Consider the following 18,603-nt stretch of genomic DNA (forward strand, 5'->3'; position numbering starts at 1 on the left):
CGAGGACATGAGTCATAAGAGATAATGTTCAATTAGGACATTATTCCCTCCTGCACACATGCCAATGGGTCCTCTCCTAGAGCCAGAGTAGAAAGAGAAGTCATTTATACCTCCCTTGTTAATTAAAGCATTAGAACAGTCAGAGAAAACACTGCTGGAAAACCTGATCAAAAAACAAAGATGACAGATTTCACATCTGAAAAGAAATTATGGCAAACCCGAAACGTATGCATTACTTGGTAGAACACACGGTTCAGTGTTAATGAATTAATGATGCTTAAGAAGTACCCTCAACGAACTATAGTAATGACTTCAAATTAACCAAGAGAAAGAGAGGAAACTGAGCATGTTTAAAATACATGCATAAGTCTGGTCTCCAGTCTGGCACGGAGCTTTGATGTCAATACTCCTGTCCTCCCAACAACAGAAAACCTCAACACACCAAAAGTCAACGACTCTTCTTAGGTCCATCAGAGAACGGAGATCACAGGGCAAACTGCTCTTCCAAAAATTAGAGAGATGGGCAAGATACAGACAATCACAACTTACGGAAGCAGAAGCTGAGGTTCAGAACCTCATCACCAAAGAGCGCCAAGACAGGAAAACCTAAGCAGTGGTTGGCAAATTGATGAAGGCTCACTTCTCACAAGTTTGAGAGCTAAGAACTCCAGTGGGTAGGCCACTCTTAGGAGGGCCTCAACCTTTTATGAGTTTTACACCCAGGAGGGCTACCAAGTCCTCACAGTAAACATCAGAGGAAGTTTCCCTACTACTTTAGGCGGGGGAAGGGAGAAGGTGCCATGTTGAAATGTGCCCAGAGCCTTAGCAAGGCCTGCCCTTAGGAAAAATCATTTCATCAGAGCCTAAGAGACTTGGAGGAAGATAAGAGCCAACTCCAGCCCCCTCTGGCATGCCTGTCTTACCTAAGGAGAAAAAACAAAACTGAGAAGCACAAGTGAAAGTCGCAGCCCAAGGGGACAGGCGCACCGAGACCCTGAGACCCCACGGGGTCCTGAGACCCCACAGGACCATCGGAGGCTTTCCCTCCCCCGTACCCTACCCCGTGAATATTTAGAGCAGAGTTGTTCCTAAGTGCCAAAACTTGGAAGCAACGACCATGCTTACCCACAGGTGAATGGATAAACAAACTATGGTACACCCATACAAGTATTATTTGGTGATAAAAAGAAATACGAAGTCACAAAAAGACACAGGGGAACCACCATACGTGCATATTGCCCAGTGAAAGAAGTCAATATAAAAAGGCCACGGACTATATGATTCCAGCTCTATTGACATTCTGAGGAAAGCAAAACTATGGAGCCAGTAAAAAGATCAGGGGTTCTGCCAAGAGTTCAGGGGTAAGGAGGGAGTGATGAACAAGTAGACCAGAGGGAATATTTGGAGGAGTGATACTTCTGTATGATAACGTGATGGTGGGTATATGTCATACATCTGTCCAAACCCATAGGACATGTAACATAAAGAATTAACCCCCATATAAACTATGGACTCCAGTGAATAATACCGGGTCAATACAGCTCATCAATTCTAAGAAATGCACCATACTAACTCAAAATGATAGTAACAGAAAAAACTGGGGGTGAGGGAAGGTGAGGAGCTATGTGGAAATTCTCTGTACTTTCTGCTAAGGTTTTCTGTAAACCTAACATATATACATGTGTGTGTATACATACAGCCTATATATATATATGTATATGTATATATCACAATCATACTCTGATTTGTGCCATACAGGATTCGAGATAGAATCAAGTCACTGAAAGGATCCTAATATATTACTGTTTGTTGTGCCATATAAAAATTCCAGAACTCATGCTTTAATACTTAAAATATTTAATATTCAGCACGGTAAGCAGACAAGAATGAAAGCCATGTTCCTCCTGAATTTTAAAGCCAAACATTGTTGTATAACAGAATAAAATCTACAGGACAACAAAGTTTAAAATATACCTACTTTTTGGGATCCACTTTTGAAAATTTTTCCCACAGCTGTACTTACAGATACAGGTGTACGAGGATGTAAGCAGCATCTTTATTTTAATAAACTTTAATTTTGTAAACTTTAGATTTACAACAAAATCGTAAAGAGAGTACAGAGAGCTCCCATATGCCCCACACCCAGTTTCTCCTATTATTAACATCTTACATTAGTACTGCACATTGATTACCGCCAACGGACCAATACTGACACATTATGAAGGAAAGTCCATACTTCAACTATATTTCCTTAGTTTTTTTTTTTAATTTTTTTTTCAACATTTATTTATTTTTGGGACAGAGAGAGACAGAGCATGAATGGGGGAGGGGCAGAGAGAGAGGGACACACAGAATCGGAAACAGGCTCCAGGCTCTGAGCCATCAGCCCAGAGCCTGATGCGGGGCTCGAACTCACGGACCGCGAGATCATGACCTGGCTGAAGTCGGACGCTTAACCGACTGCGCCACCCAGGCACCCCTATATTTCCTTAGTTTTTACCTAATGTTCTGGTTTTCTTCCAGGATTCCATTCAGGTACCCTGTTACGTTTAGTTGTCATGTCTCCTTAGACACCTCTTGGCTGTGACAGTTTCATATACTTATCTATAAATATTTCTATATGTAATCATCTAGATCTAGATTGGGCAAAACACGAATCCATACTGATGTCTAGTATCTATTGCCCAAAGCATTATTTTTAACAGCAAAGACACAGAAACACAGAGATGTCCATCGAGAGGACATTAACTACACTGGGGGAAATCTGGAGAGTGCAACACTATCCAAATCAATTTTTAAAGATTCAATTCTATATGTACTGATAGGAATTCCATAATACATACTAAGTGATTAACTACATATGTGTGTTCACGTGCACAGTTTTTGAGAGGAAACACAACAAAAAGTTCACAGTGTAACTCTGAGGAATGGGAAGGGGGTGAGAGCGTGTGTGACCAATGGGACGGCACTGCCCTCAAAGAGGAACACAGTGTTAGGTATCACAGTGGTCTACGGCCTCCAAAGGATCACAGCACATTAAATGATGTACAGTATGGGGCGCCTGGGTGGCTCAGTCAGTTGGAGCGTCTGACTTCGGCTCAGGTCATGATCTCGTGGTCTGTGAGTTCGAGCCCCACATCGGGCTCTGTGCTGACAGCTCGGAGCCTGGGGTCTGCTTTGGATTCTGTGTCTCCCTCTCTCTGCTCCTCCCCTGCTCACACTCTCTCTCCCCAAAATAAATAAAGATTAAAAAAATTTTTAAAAAGACGTACAGTATATCCACCGTATTAAAATTTCATGGGGAGAAGAACAGTTGGGGGGAAAATGTCTAAAAAGACTCCTTAGGAGAGTAGAATGAAATAAAGATTAAGAAACAATGAATCAGAGGGAAGAGTTCATTGTACTTTTCATGCTATATGCTTATTTTTTCCTAAATAAGCAGATGTTTATTTTTTTTTTCAACGTTTATTTTTATTTTTGGGACAGAGAGAGACAGAGCATGCACGGGGGAGGGGCAGAGAGAGAGGGAGACACAGAACCGGAAACAGGCTCCAGGCTCTGAGCCATCAGCCCAGAGCCCGACACGGGGCTCGAACTCCCGGACCGCGAGATCGTGACCTGGCTGAAGTCGGACGCTTAACCGACTGCGCCACCCAGGCGCCCCAATTTTTAATTCAATTTAAAACAAAAGTAAGATTGAACGACCCAGCAGACATCTTACATGAATGATGAAATTCTGACTGCAAGACGTAATTCTTCAGCCCGTGATGAGCGTCCACCTCATGGAGGGTTGCCCATTTGGTGCCTCTGAGATGGTAGTTCACAAACTTTAGGAGGAAACTGCATTTTTAGGGGTTACAGCCAACACCGAATGTCCCCCAAAGTCTAAAATACTATCTGGCCATTTACACAAAAAGTCCGCTGACCTCGGATCCACAGTATGTTCACTTAAAAACTTTTTTTGGGTGCATTCATACAGTGGAATACTATTCAGCAATGCAAATAAATGAACTACAACCACACACGATGCGGATAAATCCCACACGTAATGAGTGAAAGAAGACACAGCAAATAATGCATCCTGTATGATTCCATTTAGCTAATCTTCAGTGGCTGGCAGAACTTACCTTTGGAGACACAAATAGCATCGGGGAAAGGCAGGTGAGAAGGATTGGGAGGTTATGAAGGGGTTTCTGGAAATGTTCTGATTTAAGTGTTGTTAGAAGCACTTTTTTTTTTTTCAATAACTCATTGAGATGCTCATTCCTATTTCATGCACTTTTCTCAATCTAGGTTATATTTTGTTGTGAAAGCCAAACATCCTAAGTGTCGATTTTACAAAAAACATACCCAGATGAAGAAAAATAAATTCACCAGGCCTCTTTTCATCAATAAGTAAGAAAGTGCGTACGTACCCCCATTATTCAGAGACCGGTGGCCCCCCGGACCACACTTGTAAAAATAGTGACGTGAGGCCAAGTTTGCACTTGGTACCATGGCAACCGTTTAATCCCAAACTGCTTTCTACTGACTGACTTTGTGTGTATCCAAGACCGACAATGCTTCAGCTTTTCCTGACTGATACAGTCACGGCAGTAGGCAATCCTTTGGGCCCCTTTTGTCGAAATAATGCTCTAGCTACTTTGTGGCCTAGAAGTCAAGGCAACGCTGGGAGCCTCTTTAATGACTAACTCAGCTCTAAGACTAAGCCTGGCTAAATTCCCATCGGAAGCTTAAGCACTATCGCTATAGTCTTGGAGAAAATGATAGCTAACTCTAAAGATGAAATGTTACCTTGCTTTAAAGCCCATTATCTTACTTTCCGATAGTGTTTTCAGTCTGCTTGGCGTGGTTGTGGTCTCACATCGTAACATCATTAACTGTTGGGTATGATCACACCCTTCAAAACTTCCTCGCCAGGTTCCAAGTGACATGGCATTACTACCCTGACCAGTGTAGTGGACGTCTCTTGTGTCTGCCCAACTTGCAACCCGCCCCCCTTTCTGGTAGTGGTACACCATTCTTGTTTGGACAACCACTCCGATCTGATGGCCTTTATGGGGGCTGCCAATCAAGGTGCCCTGCCCTGCCCTGCCCAAAGGACTTAAACCCATGACCCAAACTCTGCCAACTAGACACTCTTCCTGGAATTCACATGCCTACCACCATCTCTAGGCTAGGAACTCCTCACCAGCAGGGACAAGGTTTTATTCATCTCTCCAACTCTGATGCCTAGCACAGTGCCTGGCTATGAATATTCAATGCGCGTGGGACGAATAAATTACGGAGGAAATCATGTACCTTAAACAAATGCTGAGCTAAGTCGATCATTTCCCGGCAGAATTCGGGAGGGAGAGCAAATCGTACGATGTTTTGTAAGGGAAATGTCCACTTTAGTAGCTAAGAAATATGCATCGGAAATAGTATCCCAAGTTGCCATTTGTCAGTGCATTAAAGATGTCAATCAGTCCAATAAAATAAAGCTCCAGAAAGGACAAAAAGAGAATTACCTCATTACCTCAACATCTGCTTGAACATAAGCAATCACACACTGGCTAATTTTTTTCAAGGGACATAATATAACTTTCTAGAAAGACATAATATAGCTAATTATACCATTCACTAGAAGGGAACATACAATGTTTTGAAGTAATTCAGAAGTGGGTGTGATTTATAAGACATAGAGCCGAGGGAATGGTAAGTATAAATTAGAGATTGTTCGTATTATGACAGACTCCGTCATTACATTTCACAACTTTTGTCAAAAGCAACCTTATTCACCACACCACCGCAGGCTTCACATTAGGGAAGGCTGGGTCAGTTCTGCCATTCAGAGTAGATAGGAATCTTCTTTCTGAACATACTCCCGAGGAACGGGTTCAAATTTTTGACCAAAAATTCACTAACGAAGAAATGAGATGAGGAAGCCAATAACCTTGTAAAAAGATTGCAAACCTCACTAAGAACCTCACTTAATTTTTCTAACGGTGCCATGTTTGTTCATCAGACTGGCGAAAATGAAGAAACTCATCGGACTGTCACAATTAGTAAAGACCGAGGTTGGTCAACGGTGACAAGTGGGGGGGGGGGGGAATGGACACTGCCGGGGGGGGGCCAGGTGAACTGGTACAACCATTTTTGGGGGCACCTTGATGACGCCCAGCAAAACTTTATGTCTACCACGGGGCACCTGGGTGGCTCAGTCAGTTGAGCATCCGACTTTGGCTCAGGCCACGATCTCACAGCTCGTGGGTTCAAGCCCCGCATCGGGCTCTGTGCTGACAGCTCAGGGCCTGGAGCCTGCTTCACATTCTGTGCGTCCCTCTCTCTCTGCCCCTCCCCAACTCACAATCTGTCTCCCTCGCTCTCAAAAATAAATAAACATTAAAAAACAAAAACTTTACTTGCCCTCTGATCCAACAATTCCATTTCTAAGAATGTATCCTACAAAAACAATGTGTAATTGCACACATCTGTGTGGTTATTTGATTCTTAACTGTCTACTAGACAGTAAACCTGGTGGAGAGCAAGGAATGTCTGTTTGGTTCACTATCTACACCGAGGGCCTCCCACTTGGGCCTCATCCATGGTAGGTACTTGGTAAGTATTTGTTAAAGGAATACATGAATATGTTTACACAGGGTTGAAAAAGGAAACTAGAGTGTTCATCGGTAATGGTTTTTCTTGTCCGCATTAAATAGGAGTAGTGGAATTATTCACCATGTTAACAGGGATTAAAAATATATTGTCTATTTTCAAAAATAAATCACACATACCATCAGCTTACAAGATTAATGATCTTAGGGGCAAGAGCCCAAACACCCAGTTGCCTGTTCATCTACCTCAAACTCCCATCTTCCCAATTAATTCCATGGGTCAAACAGCAGTTAAATGCCCTTGAAATAAGTCCTTTGTTATCACAGTCTATGATCCTATGTCAAATAAATGGTCTGGTGTTGAGATGGGCTGAAAAAAATCCCAACACCCATGTAACCAGACTCAATCCTAAAAAAAAAAAAAAAAAAAAAAAGGGCACCTTTTAAGACACAAATTCCAAAGCCTAACTGTTCTGCCTTTGATACGCCCATCATCAAGGAAATACATCCTCTAAAAATACCAAACCATAGATTTGTTTTCCAATATCTGAGAAAGAGCCAAAAACTTAAGAATCCTCCCTTTTTCTCGGCTCTCAAATCCAACACAGAGATAGAGAATGTACTCCCAAATCAAATATAAACAACTTGTGGATTTTCCGCATTGTTAATCTACCCTTGAAATTATACTCAGAATAAAAAGGAGTGAAGTTTTTTTTATTGCATCATTATTTGAAAACCAACCATCCATCAAGAGCTCTGATATCCAACTGACAGATATTACCAATGACGAAAGCTCCAACTGTCTAGAATCCCAAGTACTATGTTACTGGGGGAAGAGCGCTATTAGAAATAAAATACTAACAGAATCCAGCCCCTCAACTAAGCCACTTGAGAAATGTCAGATAAGGGCATTTCACCCACCCACTGGATTCACCGATGCTTGTGACTTTATGAACTAAGGCTAATTTAGGATGAGAGTCAAAGGTGCTGGGAAAGGCCATTAACATTTATCCAATGGTTTCTAGACGCTAGATACAACAAAGGAAATGGGTTCTGTCCACTTCAGTGAGGTAATAATTTCCCCAAGATCACAGGATTGGTAAACAATCGTGCTGAGATTTGTTTCCAGGAGTGTGAATTCCAGAGGGGTCCACACACCCTTGCGAATGGTATGTCTGTGGTTTCAAAAGAGCAACAGGTGCACAGAACTGGGCAGGGCCCAATAAAATCATCTGGTTTAGCCCCTGCCTTCAGTCAGGTAAGGCGTTATCACCGCAAGACCCATGGAAGGGAAGAGCCTTGTCAAGTTGAGCCAACAGAAGTGAAAGAGTTGAGAGTGAACAGCAGGATTAGCCCCAGAGCAGGCCCCCTTCCACTATGTGGCCATGTCACCAAGTGATTCAGAAAAGCACAAGTTCCTACACGTTTTTACTTCCTAAATCTGTGCGGTTCCTCACTTTCTTGACCCACATTCTCGGGCCACCTTCGGGCCGGATAATAACAGTAATTGTAAACGTAAAGAGTGTTGAACTCACACTTGATCGCTAATTTGGCTTTGTAGCCAAGTGCAGTAAGAGGTGAAAATTATTGATTAGAACAGTTTTTTACCAGGAGGTAATCCCCAGGCGAAGTGTGGAAATGCATGCACAGGGCCTGGCTCTCCTGACCAGAGCCAAGTCTGAATTCAGGAAGCCCAACACAGGCAGGGTGTTGGCTCACTGACTAATAAACTGCTAAAAATGGTAAGTGGTCAAACACATCGGGGCCTGGAATTGTGGCTGGGGAAGGAAAGAGGAACTAGCCCGAAGGGGGCTGAAAAGCAGGGAAGGCTGCGTAGCGGCAGCGCGGCAGGCCTCCCAGCGCCAAGGTGCAAGGGTGGGGCCGAGGCTGGGGAGCGCGGCCCGCGGAGCTGCCCAAACCGCCTCCTCCCGAGACGTCCGGCCCACCCGCTTCTCCCGCGTGTGAGGTGGTGCCGCGTCCGCCCCAAATCTCGGCCCCTTCCCCCCACCCCAGAGGGCCGGGGAGGGCTGCCCGCACTGCCGGGCCCGACACGCGCTCTTGACCCTCGGCCCCGGGCTCTCCTTAGGCGCGCGGGGCGCGGAGGACGCTCCCGCACGGGTGATGGGGCTACGGGTGTGAGCGCGGCAGCCGCGACACCGCCCACCCAGCCTGCCGCAGCCGCGACCCGGCGCCCGGGAGCCGTCCCCGCCCACGGGCCGCGGCTGCCCGCACCTGGCGGCCGCGCGCCCGCCTACCTTGTTCCTTCAGGCTGGTGATGAGCTGCAGCTGCTTCTCCTCGTCCGAGCTGTTCATTTTGGCAGGTGGGGCCGGGAATAAAGGAAAGGAGGGAGAGGCGAGGGGTGCAGCGGGGGGGAGGGGGAGGAAAAGCAAGATGCCGGTGGCGTGCGGCTGCACTACCCGGAAGTTGGGTCTGCTCCCGCTCCTCCTCCTCCTGGCGCGGAGCGCGCGAGTGAGATCATCCCCACGCACCTACTCGGCGGCCGCCGCGGTTGCACCTGCGGGCGGGCGGTGGGGCGGGGTGGGGAGGGCCGGGCAAGAGGTGGGGCGGCGGAGGGAGCGGCGGCCGCCCGGGGCCCCAGCCGGTGCCAAGCCTTCGGCGGCCGCTGCGCCTCGCCTTCCCCCCCGCGGAGGTCGGCGCCGCAGGATGCGCAGTCGGCGGGGCGTGGGACCCGCGGGTGTGCCCTGCGGCTCGCTCCTGCACCCCTCCTCCAGCCCCGATCCCCCGGACACGGCAGGGGGACAAACCGGCCTTGGGGCTGCGGCGTCCCTGGAGACAGCACTTTGAACGCTACCGCGGGCCGCCCCCCGCGAGCCACCAAAGAGGAGCGGGATGTGGTGGGCAGTAAAACAACCCAGGCTTCAACTCCGTTCTCATCCAGTAGAGTCTGGGGGCGGTGTGGGAAATCGGGTGCCCGCAGGGGCAAGCTCGGTGTGCACGTTTTGCACCTTGAAAAACAGGCAGGGACTGAGACCGGCCCGGTAAGGGAACGCCTCCGGAGTAAAGGACGTAGTAGTCACTTGACGGTGACCACGGCCCAAGCGGCTTCCTCCAGCTGCTCGGGGGTTTGGGAAGTGGTCAGAACGTGGGCCCTGCAGCACGTGGATCGCGAGGCCTCGCGGAGCATCTGCTCTGCAGTGGCAGGACCTTGCGCTTAAGGAGGCCGACACTGCGGTCAGAATGGCGGAGGCCACACAGAGCTGGCAGAGTGAAGCCTGGCATTTGTCCCACGTCACTGCCCTCTGCACTGTTCAAACCCGGCTCTGGCTTAGACCTTGGCCAGAAGGGGTGTGGCAGGCCTGTCACATTTCAGAATGGCCCTCCCCAAACCCCAGTTGCTGGTTAGTCTTTGGTCAAGGTCTTCTGACCTCTTTGAACCTCATCTGCAGAATGGGAATGATACCAATACCTACTCTCCAAGAAAACACAAAACAAATCTAGAATTTGACCTACACTAGGTGTTCTTTTTCTCTGTTTTAAACTTAAGTTTACAGGTCAGGAGAAAGGGGTTGGGGTGCTAATTTTAAGCTAAAAGAGGCACAGTTCTTTTACATTCATCATTAAGCATCCAAAATAAATCCAAAATGAATTAGACTGCACACCTGGTTTTTCTCACCAACTCACAACTCACTGTGCTCAAACCAGCACAGTGCTTCTGCTCAATACTCACCTGCAAATGTCCCACTCTATTTACCAAGGGATCTCTCTGTGATAGGTGGGGGAGGGGGAGGGGAGCTACTGTTAACTGATATCTGTCTGATACTTCTACTAAAGTCTAACTCAAACTCTGAAAAAAATGATAGCTCTGTTTTCTCTTCTTCGAAAAAACTGATATAACATTTTAGGATGGGTAATTTAGTGGCGGAATGATCTAAGAGGGCAGCACAGTATTTTTAAATGAGAGTGAATTGGCACTTTGAAAACTTACAGATAATTTTGGTATGGCGTCTTATTATTCAATCCTTTCCCTAGGTTTTCATGAGATAGTTGAAAACACTTGCAGATCAACTGTCATGAAAATCCACAAGAGATTAACCAAAGGGCCTTTGCCCTGAGATTACCTGAGGTTATGTCTTAAATCTTCAAAATTTAAAGTCCCAAGGGGGTCCCTGGGTGGCTCAGTCAGTTAAGCGTTCAACTTTGGCTCAGGTCATATCAATATGGTTTGTGAGTTCCAGCCCCTTGTCGGGCTCTGTGCTGACACCTCAGAGCCTAGAGCCTGCTTTGGATTCTGTATCTCCCTCCCTCCCTCTCTGCCCCTCCCTCCCTCCCCCCTACTTCTGTCTGTCTCTGTCTCTCTCTCTCTCTCTCTCTCTCACTGGAGAATAAATAAACTTAAAAAAAATTTTCTTTTGGAAAGTCCCAGGAAACATGAGACAATTCAGATTCAACTACAAGAGCATATGAATGACATGTGCTGCCACCAGGTATTTGTATAGAGAAATCATTTCTTTCCAGAAAAAAAATCAAGAGATTTGAGCAACAAATCATGGCCACCTGGCTTTTGTAAAGCAGCCAGGAAACCCAGTAAACCTGATCAGTCACCCTGAGTGCTGGACAATGCCCAGAGGCCTCCTCCAAAACTAAGTAATCAAAAATATTCAACCAAATATCAGCATTGTGCCTATTAAATATTTGAGTTAGTTCACAAAGTTCCATTATTTTAATGGCTGATATAATAATCTACTCCAATTATACAGTAATTAGGTATCACTTTTGGAGTTTAAGAATGAGTTGATTAATTATCAAATCTATAATCAAATTGAGTGCTTTGGTCCCAAGCTGAATCTGAAGCCCCTTGAAATCAATCCTGTTTACCTTCCTTGGAATTAAAATAGCCTCCTGAAATACAATATGGTATTATCTTCAGGGCATGGAATGAATTATTAGGATGGCTGTTAGAGTCAATTATTGGGATTCAGATCTCCCATTACACTATGGTTTATTTATATGATATGAATATTGATGGAAAGGATAGAAGTGATATAATTAGCTTTTGTTCTGTTTAATAGTGCACATAGGGATTTGTGTTGCAGGCATCACAATGGAATTATTAACCTCCATATAACATATAATTAAAAGCCTTTTAAAAATGAGCGTCCGACTTCGACTCAGGTCATGATCTCATGACTTGTGAGTTGGAGCCCCGTATTGGGCTCTATGCAGACAGCTCAGAGCCTGGAGCCTCTTCAGATTCTGTGTCTTTCTCTCTCTCTCTGCCCCTCCCCCACTCATGCTCTGTCTCTCTGTGTCTCTCAAAAATAAATAAACTTAAAAAAATTTTTTTTCATATGAATTGGAAGGGTAGGTACCAAACTCAGGATAATGGCTGCCTCTAGGAGTAGAAAATAGAGGAACAAGCCCAGGGGTGAGGAGTGGAGTGTGAGACAGCAGTAGTCAAAAGGATCTTCTCTTTAATGCTTATTTGCATTTTCAGGAAATTAAAGTAAGTTCACATTATTTATGTAGCCTTTTGAAGTATATAGATATAGATTTGTATATAGTATATGTAAGTATATAGATATAGAGCTATAAATACATTAAAAATATAACATGAAAAATGGTTCATTTTCTTTGACGTACTAATTCCATTTTAGGTATCCATCTTAAAAGTCTTTATGTATAGAGCTACTTATTATAATATTAATCATGATCTAAAACTGATAACATTGGTGTGCTCAGTCGGTTAAGGGTTGGACTTCAGCTCAGGTCATGATCTCGTGGTTTATGAGTTCGAGCCTCATGTTGGGGCTCTGTGCTGACAGCTCAGAGCCTGAAACCTGCTTTGGATTCTGTGTCTTTGTCTCTCTCTGCCCCTCCCCTGCTCGTGCTGTCTGTCTGTCTCTCTCTCTCTCAAAAATAAATAAACATTAAAAAAAAATTGAAACTGATACTATTGCATATTATTTCATGACAAAAAGAAATAAAGTATTAATACATGCTATAACATAAATAAGCTTTGAAAACATTATGCTAAGTGAAAAAAGCCTGTAAGAAAACGACAGATACTATGATCCCATCTATACAGAATGTGCAGAAGAGGCAAAACCATAGAGAGAGAAATTGATCAGTGGTTGTTGAGGACTGGGTGGCATTGGGGAAAATGGGAAGTGACTGCTTATTAGCAATAATCGCGCCTCGGATAAACCTCATTGGCTACGATACTGCCACTGCGCAAAGCTGGGAAGTGACTGCTTAATAGGTATGGAGTTTCTTGTTAGGATGATAACATTTTTCTAGAGTTAATTGTAATGTTTGCACAACTCTATGGATATACTCAAAATTCTTAGAATTGCATACTTTAAGTGTATACTTTGCATGGAAGAATTTCATGGTATGTGAATTACATCTCAAAAGCTGTTATAAAAAAAGATTTTCAGAGGAAGTAATGGTTTACTTCAATACACTACTTACATGACTAGTAAATTTATAAGTTTCTTATATAAGTATCTTTCATTTTTTTAAAGCTTACTACTTATAATAGTTTGTTCCAATTTTTACTGAACATTATTTCATATACATTTTATCTTGGACCAACATAAGCTACACCGTTATTCAGTGCCATTCCATTATGTCAACGAACAATGAACCATTCTCAGGTTTTTAGATATTTGAGTTGTTACTAATTTCTGTCTCTATAAATAGTGCAGCAGGAATACAAGGGCAATGCTAAGGCATATCATAGTCAAACTGCTGAAAAGTAAATATAACACTCAGGTCTTAAAAGCAGCCAAAGAAAAGTACATATTACATTCAGGAGAACAACAATAAAAGTGATGACAGACCTCTTATTGTTTAATGTTGTAATCATTAAAGGATTACAACAATATTCAACACTCAGCAATGTAAAGTTCACAGTATCCAGCATCTAAAAATTACAGTAGGCAAAGAAGCAGAAAAATATGATTCATAAGACATCTGTGAACAGAAACAGTCTCATAAATAACAGAGATGATGGAATTAGCAGACAAGGACCTTATAAGCAATATTTTAAGTCTTATAAATATGTTTAAGATATATCAAAGATCTAAAGGGAAACATAAACAAGATGAGGAGGAAAACAGGAATTATAAAAAAAAATCTAATGGAACCACAAAAGATAAATACAATATCAGAAATGAAAAAAGCTCTATGCACATCAGATAGGATTTACTGCAAATTAGATAACACAGAAGAAAAAGATCAATGATTTTGAAACGAGCATTGGAAACAATCCAATATAAAACACACAGAATGAAAAAAAGATCTTTTTGAAAAATTAAACAAGCATCACAGACCTGAAATACAATATCAAGCAGTTGAACACACATGAAATTAATGGCCCACAGGGAGATGAAATAATGGTATATGAAAAATGTTTTTAAGTGACAAAATAATGACTACAAAGATCCCGAATTTGCTGGAAGATCAATTTACAGGTTCAAGTTCAGTGGTTAATTCCATATAGGAATACCTAAAATGATTAACAACAAAGTTCCATCAGAAACTGTGGAGACCCAAGGCAATGGGATGGCATATTTAAGGCCCTAAAAGTAGTAAAACTGTCAATCAAGAATTCCATATTCAGCAAGACTGTCCTTTAAAAATGAGAGAGAAATTAATTCCCAAAGAAAGAAAAGTTCAGGGAAATCATTACCACCAGACCTGTCTGACAAGGAATGCTAAAGGGAGTCCTTCAGGTTTAAATGAAAAGGCACTAGACAGTAATTCAAATCTATATGAAGAAATAAACATCTCTGGTAAAGATAAATATATGGGCAAATACAAAAGCCATTATTATTATATTCTTGGTTGTAACTTCACTTTTTATTTTTTACATTATTTAAAAGACGTGCATTAAAAATAATTATAAATCTGTGTCATCACATGTTGTATAAAGTGTAATTTCTGACAATAACATAATAGGGACAGAGCTATATAGGAGCAGAGTTTTTTTTTTAAGCTATTGAAGTTAAGGTTGCATTCATTCAGATTAGAATATTATAAATTTAGGATGTGAAATATAATCCCCATAGGAACCACCAAGAAAATATCAATAGAATATATACAAAAGGAAATCATAATGGCGATCACACACACACAGAAACCCCAAACACAAAACAAGGCAGTAATGTAGGAAATGAGAGGCAAAAATGGTATAAGGCATATAAATAACAATTAGCAAAATGAAAGAAGTCATTTATCAGTAATTACTTTGAATGTAAATGTATTCAACTGTTGAATCAAAAGACAGAGATTGGCAAAATACAAATACAAGAAAAAAAAATCCAACTATATGCTGTCTACAAGAGACTCACTTTAGATCCAAGGACACACATAGGGTGAAAGTAAAATGATGGGAAAAATATACTCCATGCAAATAGTAACCAAAAGAAAGCTGAGGTGGTTATACTAATATCAGACAAAACGGACTTTAAATCATAAACTACTACTAGAGACAAAGGAGGAAATTGTATTTTCACAAAGGGTCAGTTCATCAAGAATATGTAACAACTGTAAACATATATGCAGCAAACAACAGACTCCCAAAATATATGAAGCAAACATTTACAGAATTAATGGGAGAAACTGACAGTTCAACTATAATAGTTGGAGGCTACAATACTTCATTTTCAATAATGAACGTAAAATCTAGATAGAAGATTAATAAGGATAGAGAGGGCTTAAACTATCAACCAAACAGATATAACAGACATATATAGAACACTCCAGCCAACAAAAGCATAATTCATATTCTTCTCAAGTACACATGGAACATTTTCCAGGATAGATATTATGTTAAGCCACAAATTTAGTCTCCATAAATTTTAAAAGATTGAAATCATAAAAATCATACAAAGTATCTTTTTCAACCACAATGGAATAATATTAGAAATCAATAATAGAAGGAAATCAGGAAACTTCACATAGATATTAAACAACACCCTCTTTAACAACCAAAGGTTGTTAAAAAGAAGAAATCATAAGGGAAATCAGAAAATACCTAGAGAGGATTAGAAACAAAAATATGACACACCAAAACTTATGAGATCTAGTGAAAGTAGTGCTCAGAGGGAAATTTATAGCTGTAAATAGCTAACACTGCACTTTGAGAAAACAGAAAAGTAAGAGCAAAATAAGCCCAAAGTTAGTAGAAGGAAGGAAATAATGATGATTAGAGATAAATAAAATAATACACAAGAGAAAAACAATAGGAGAATCAACAAAATGAAAAGTTATTTCTTTGAAAATAACAACATTGACAAACCTTTAGCTGGAGTAACAAAATAGGCAATGCAAATAACTGAAATCAAAAATAAAAATGGAGACATTACTACCAACAATACAACAATAAAAAGGATTATGAGAAAATAATATGAACAATTATACACCAGGTTAGAAAACATAGATGAAATGGACAAATTCCTAGAAACACACAAATTACCTAAACTGACTCAAGAAGAAATAAGACACTCAACAAACTCATAACAAGAGACTGAATCAGTAATTTAAAACCTTACAACAAAGGGAGCTTAGGTGGCTCAGTAGGTTAATCGACTGACTTTGGCTCAGGTCATGATCTCACAGTTTGTGAGTTTGAGCCCCACATCGGGCTTGCTGTTGTCAGCACAGAGCCTGGAACCTGCTTCAGGTTCTCTGTCTTCCCCTCTCCTGCTTGTGTGCTCTCTCTCTCTGAAAAATAAAAACATTTAAAAAAATTTTTTTAAAAACCTTACAACTAAGAAAATTCCAGGACCAGATGCTTTCACTGCTGAATTCTGCCAAACATTTTGAGAACAATGAACACCAATCCTTCTCAAACTCTTTCAAAAAATAGAAAAGGAGAGAATACTCTCTAACTTATTCTATGGGGCCAGCACTACTTGATATCAAAGCCAGATAAAGACATCACAAGAAAAGAAAATTATAGATTAATAACCCTTATGAATATGGATACAAAAGTCCACAACAAAATACTAGCAAACCTAATCCAAGAGCACATTACATGACATGACCAAATGGTTCAACATAAGAAAAAAATCAATGTAATATATCACATAAATACAACAATAGCAACAATATTTAAAAAAAAAAAAACCACATTGGGGCGCCTGGGTGGCGCAGTCGGTTAAGCGTCCGACTTCAGCCAGGTCACGATCTCGCGGTCCGGGAGTTCGAGCCCCGCGTCAGGCTCTGGGCTGATGGCTCAGAGCCTGGAGCCTGTTTCCGATTCTGTGTCTCCCTCTCTCTCTGCCCCTCCCCCGTTCATGCTCTGTCTCTCTCTGTCCCAAAAATAAATAAACGTTGAAAAAAGAAAGCAGTTCCATTATAAGATAATTTTTTAAGATTTTATTTTTAAGTAATCTCTACACCCAACGTGGGGGTTGAACTTACAACCCTGAAATCAAGAGCCACAAGGTCTACAAACCGAGCCAGCCAGGTGCCCCCTCCCACTTATAATAGCATCTTAAAAATTAAATACTTAATAACTGTAACCAAAGAAGTGGAAGATTTGTATGCTGAAAAACTACAAACACTGCTAAAAGAAAATAAAGAAAACCTAAATAATAGAAAGATATCCCATGTTCATGGATAGGAAGACTTAACATTGTTAAGACATCAGTAATTTCCTGAAGCAATCTACAGATTCAGTACAATTCCAGCATCCTTTTTTGTAGCAAGGGATACGCTGATCCTCAAATTCATACATACATGACTAGGAAGGAGCCCCTAATAGATCAAACAATCTTGAAAAATAAAAATAAAATTAGAGGATTGAAACCTTCCAACTTCAAAACTTACTACAAAGCTATAGTAAATAAAGTAAATAATAGTAAATATAATAAATAATAGTAAATAAATATAGTAAATATAATAAATAATAAGTAAATATAGTAATATAGTAAATAAAACATAAATAATGACAAACATATCAACCAATGGACTAGAAAAGAGAGCCCCAAATAAATCCTCACATATATGGTCAATTGATTTCAACAGGTATGTCAAGAACCCTCAATGGGGAAAGGATAGTCTTTTCAATAAATTGTGCTAAGGAAACTGGATCCACATACAAAAGAATGATGTTAGGTCCTTATTTTGCAATATATAAAAATTAACTCAAAATGGATCAAATACCAAAGTTCAAGAGCTAACTGTATTACCAATATATGACATTATCTCACTAAAGGGGATGGAGGGAAAAAGAACTGACCTAAGTACTTTGGATAACAGTAATTTTACTGGCTACTGTAAGGCTAAAGATAAAATGAACTGTATACAAACACTAACCTAGTTGACAAATGTGCCTCCCATTGGGGTCTGGGTTAGTAATTCTGAAACTACTCAACACGTAGACTAGGGTTAAATAAATAAATAAACTGTAGATAATGGCAGATTGGTTTCTCACTGTCAGAGAAAGAACTTATAGTCAATTCTGCTTACACCATGATACATGTGTTCTTAAAAATCATTGCACTACAGGGGCGCCTGGGTGGCGCAGTCGGTTAAGCGTCCGACTTCAGCCAGGTCACGATCTCGCGGTCCGTGAGTTCGAGCCCCGCGTCAGGCTCTGGGCTGATGGCTCAGAGCCTGGAGCCTGTTTCCGATTCTGTGTCTCCCTCTCTCTCTGCCCCTCCCCCGTTCATGCTCTCTCTCTGTCCCAAAAATAAATAAACGTTGAAAAAAAAAAAATTAAAAAAAAAATCATTGCACTACAAAATTGCACAATAAAAACCATACATCCTTTGGGGTAAAAATGAGGTTGGGGCACATTCAAAAACTGTCAGTAATACATTTTTTTAAAAGATAGGAACCTAACAAAAATGATAGCATAGTTTTTACACTATTGTAGTTAATGTTAAATGATTAGCTACAATAACAAGAGACACGTATATGCAGCTTATGAGTTATTGTGAGTGAGACAATAGTTATCTGAAATCCCCTTTAAATGGACAAGTTTAGGGGCGCCTGGGTGGCGCAGTCGGTTAAGCGTCCGACTTCAGCCAG

The 18,603-nt window shown here is 41.5% G+C and overlaps 1 protein-coding gene, 1 long non-coding RNA gene and 1 pseudogene across 4 annotated transcripts in view; 1 reads left to right on the plus strand and 2 right to left on the minus strand.

The window, feature by feature from the left end:
• The window catches only part of SHTN1 (shootin 1), a 101,978-nt gene extending 92,740 nt beyond the window's left edge, over positions 1-9,238 (minus strand). The window contains exon 1 of one of the 3 annotated variants that reach the window (XM_040486574.1): positions 8,852-9,131. In XM_040486574.1, the coding sequence (XP_040342508.1) occupies positions 8,852-8,909 (58 nt within the window). In that variant the 5' untranslated portion in view covers positions 8,910-9,131. Of the gene's footprint in view, positions 1-8,851 lie in introns of all 3 variants that reach the window. The other 2 variants (XM_040486575.1, XM_040486576.1) reach the window with 2 other exon arrangements.
• Positions 8,829-18,603, plus strand: part of LOC121037277 (uncharacterized) — a 46,718-nt gene continuing 36,943 nt past the window's right edge. The window contains exon 1 of the long non-coding RNA XR_005793684.1: positions 8,829-8,917. This is a non-coding gene — a long non-coding RNA (uncharacterized LOC121037277). The remainder of the gene's footprint in view (positions 8,918-18,603) is intronic.
• LOC121037609 (uncharacterized) lies at positions 12,634-12,797 on the minus strand (annotated as a pseudogene).

This window comes from Herpailurus yagouaroundi, unplaced genomic scaffold (assembly GCF_014898765.1).
Source record: "Herpailurus yagouaroundi ecotype Mexico unplaced genomic scaffold, PumYag 163, whole genome shotgun sequence".
In the NCBI taxonomy this organism is placed as follows: domain Eukaryota; kingdom Metazoa; phylum Chordata; class Mammalia; order Carnivora; family Felidae; genus Herpailurus; species Herpailurus yagouaroundi.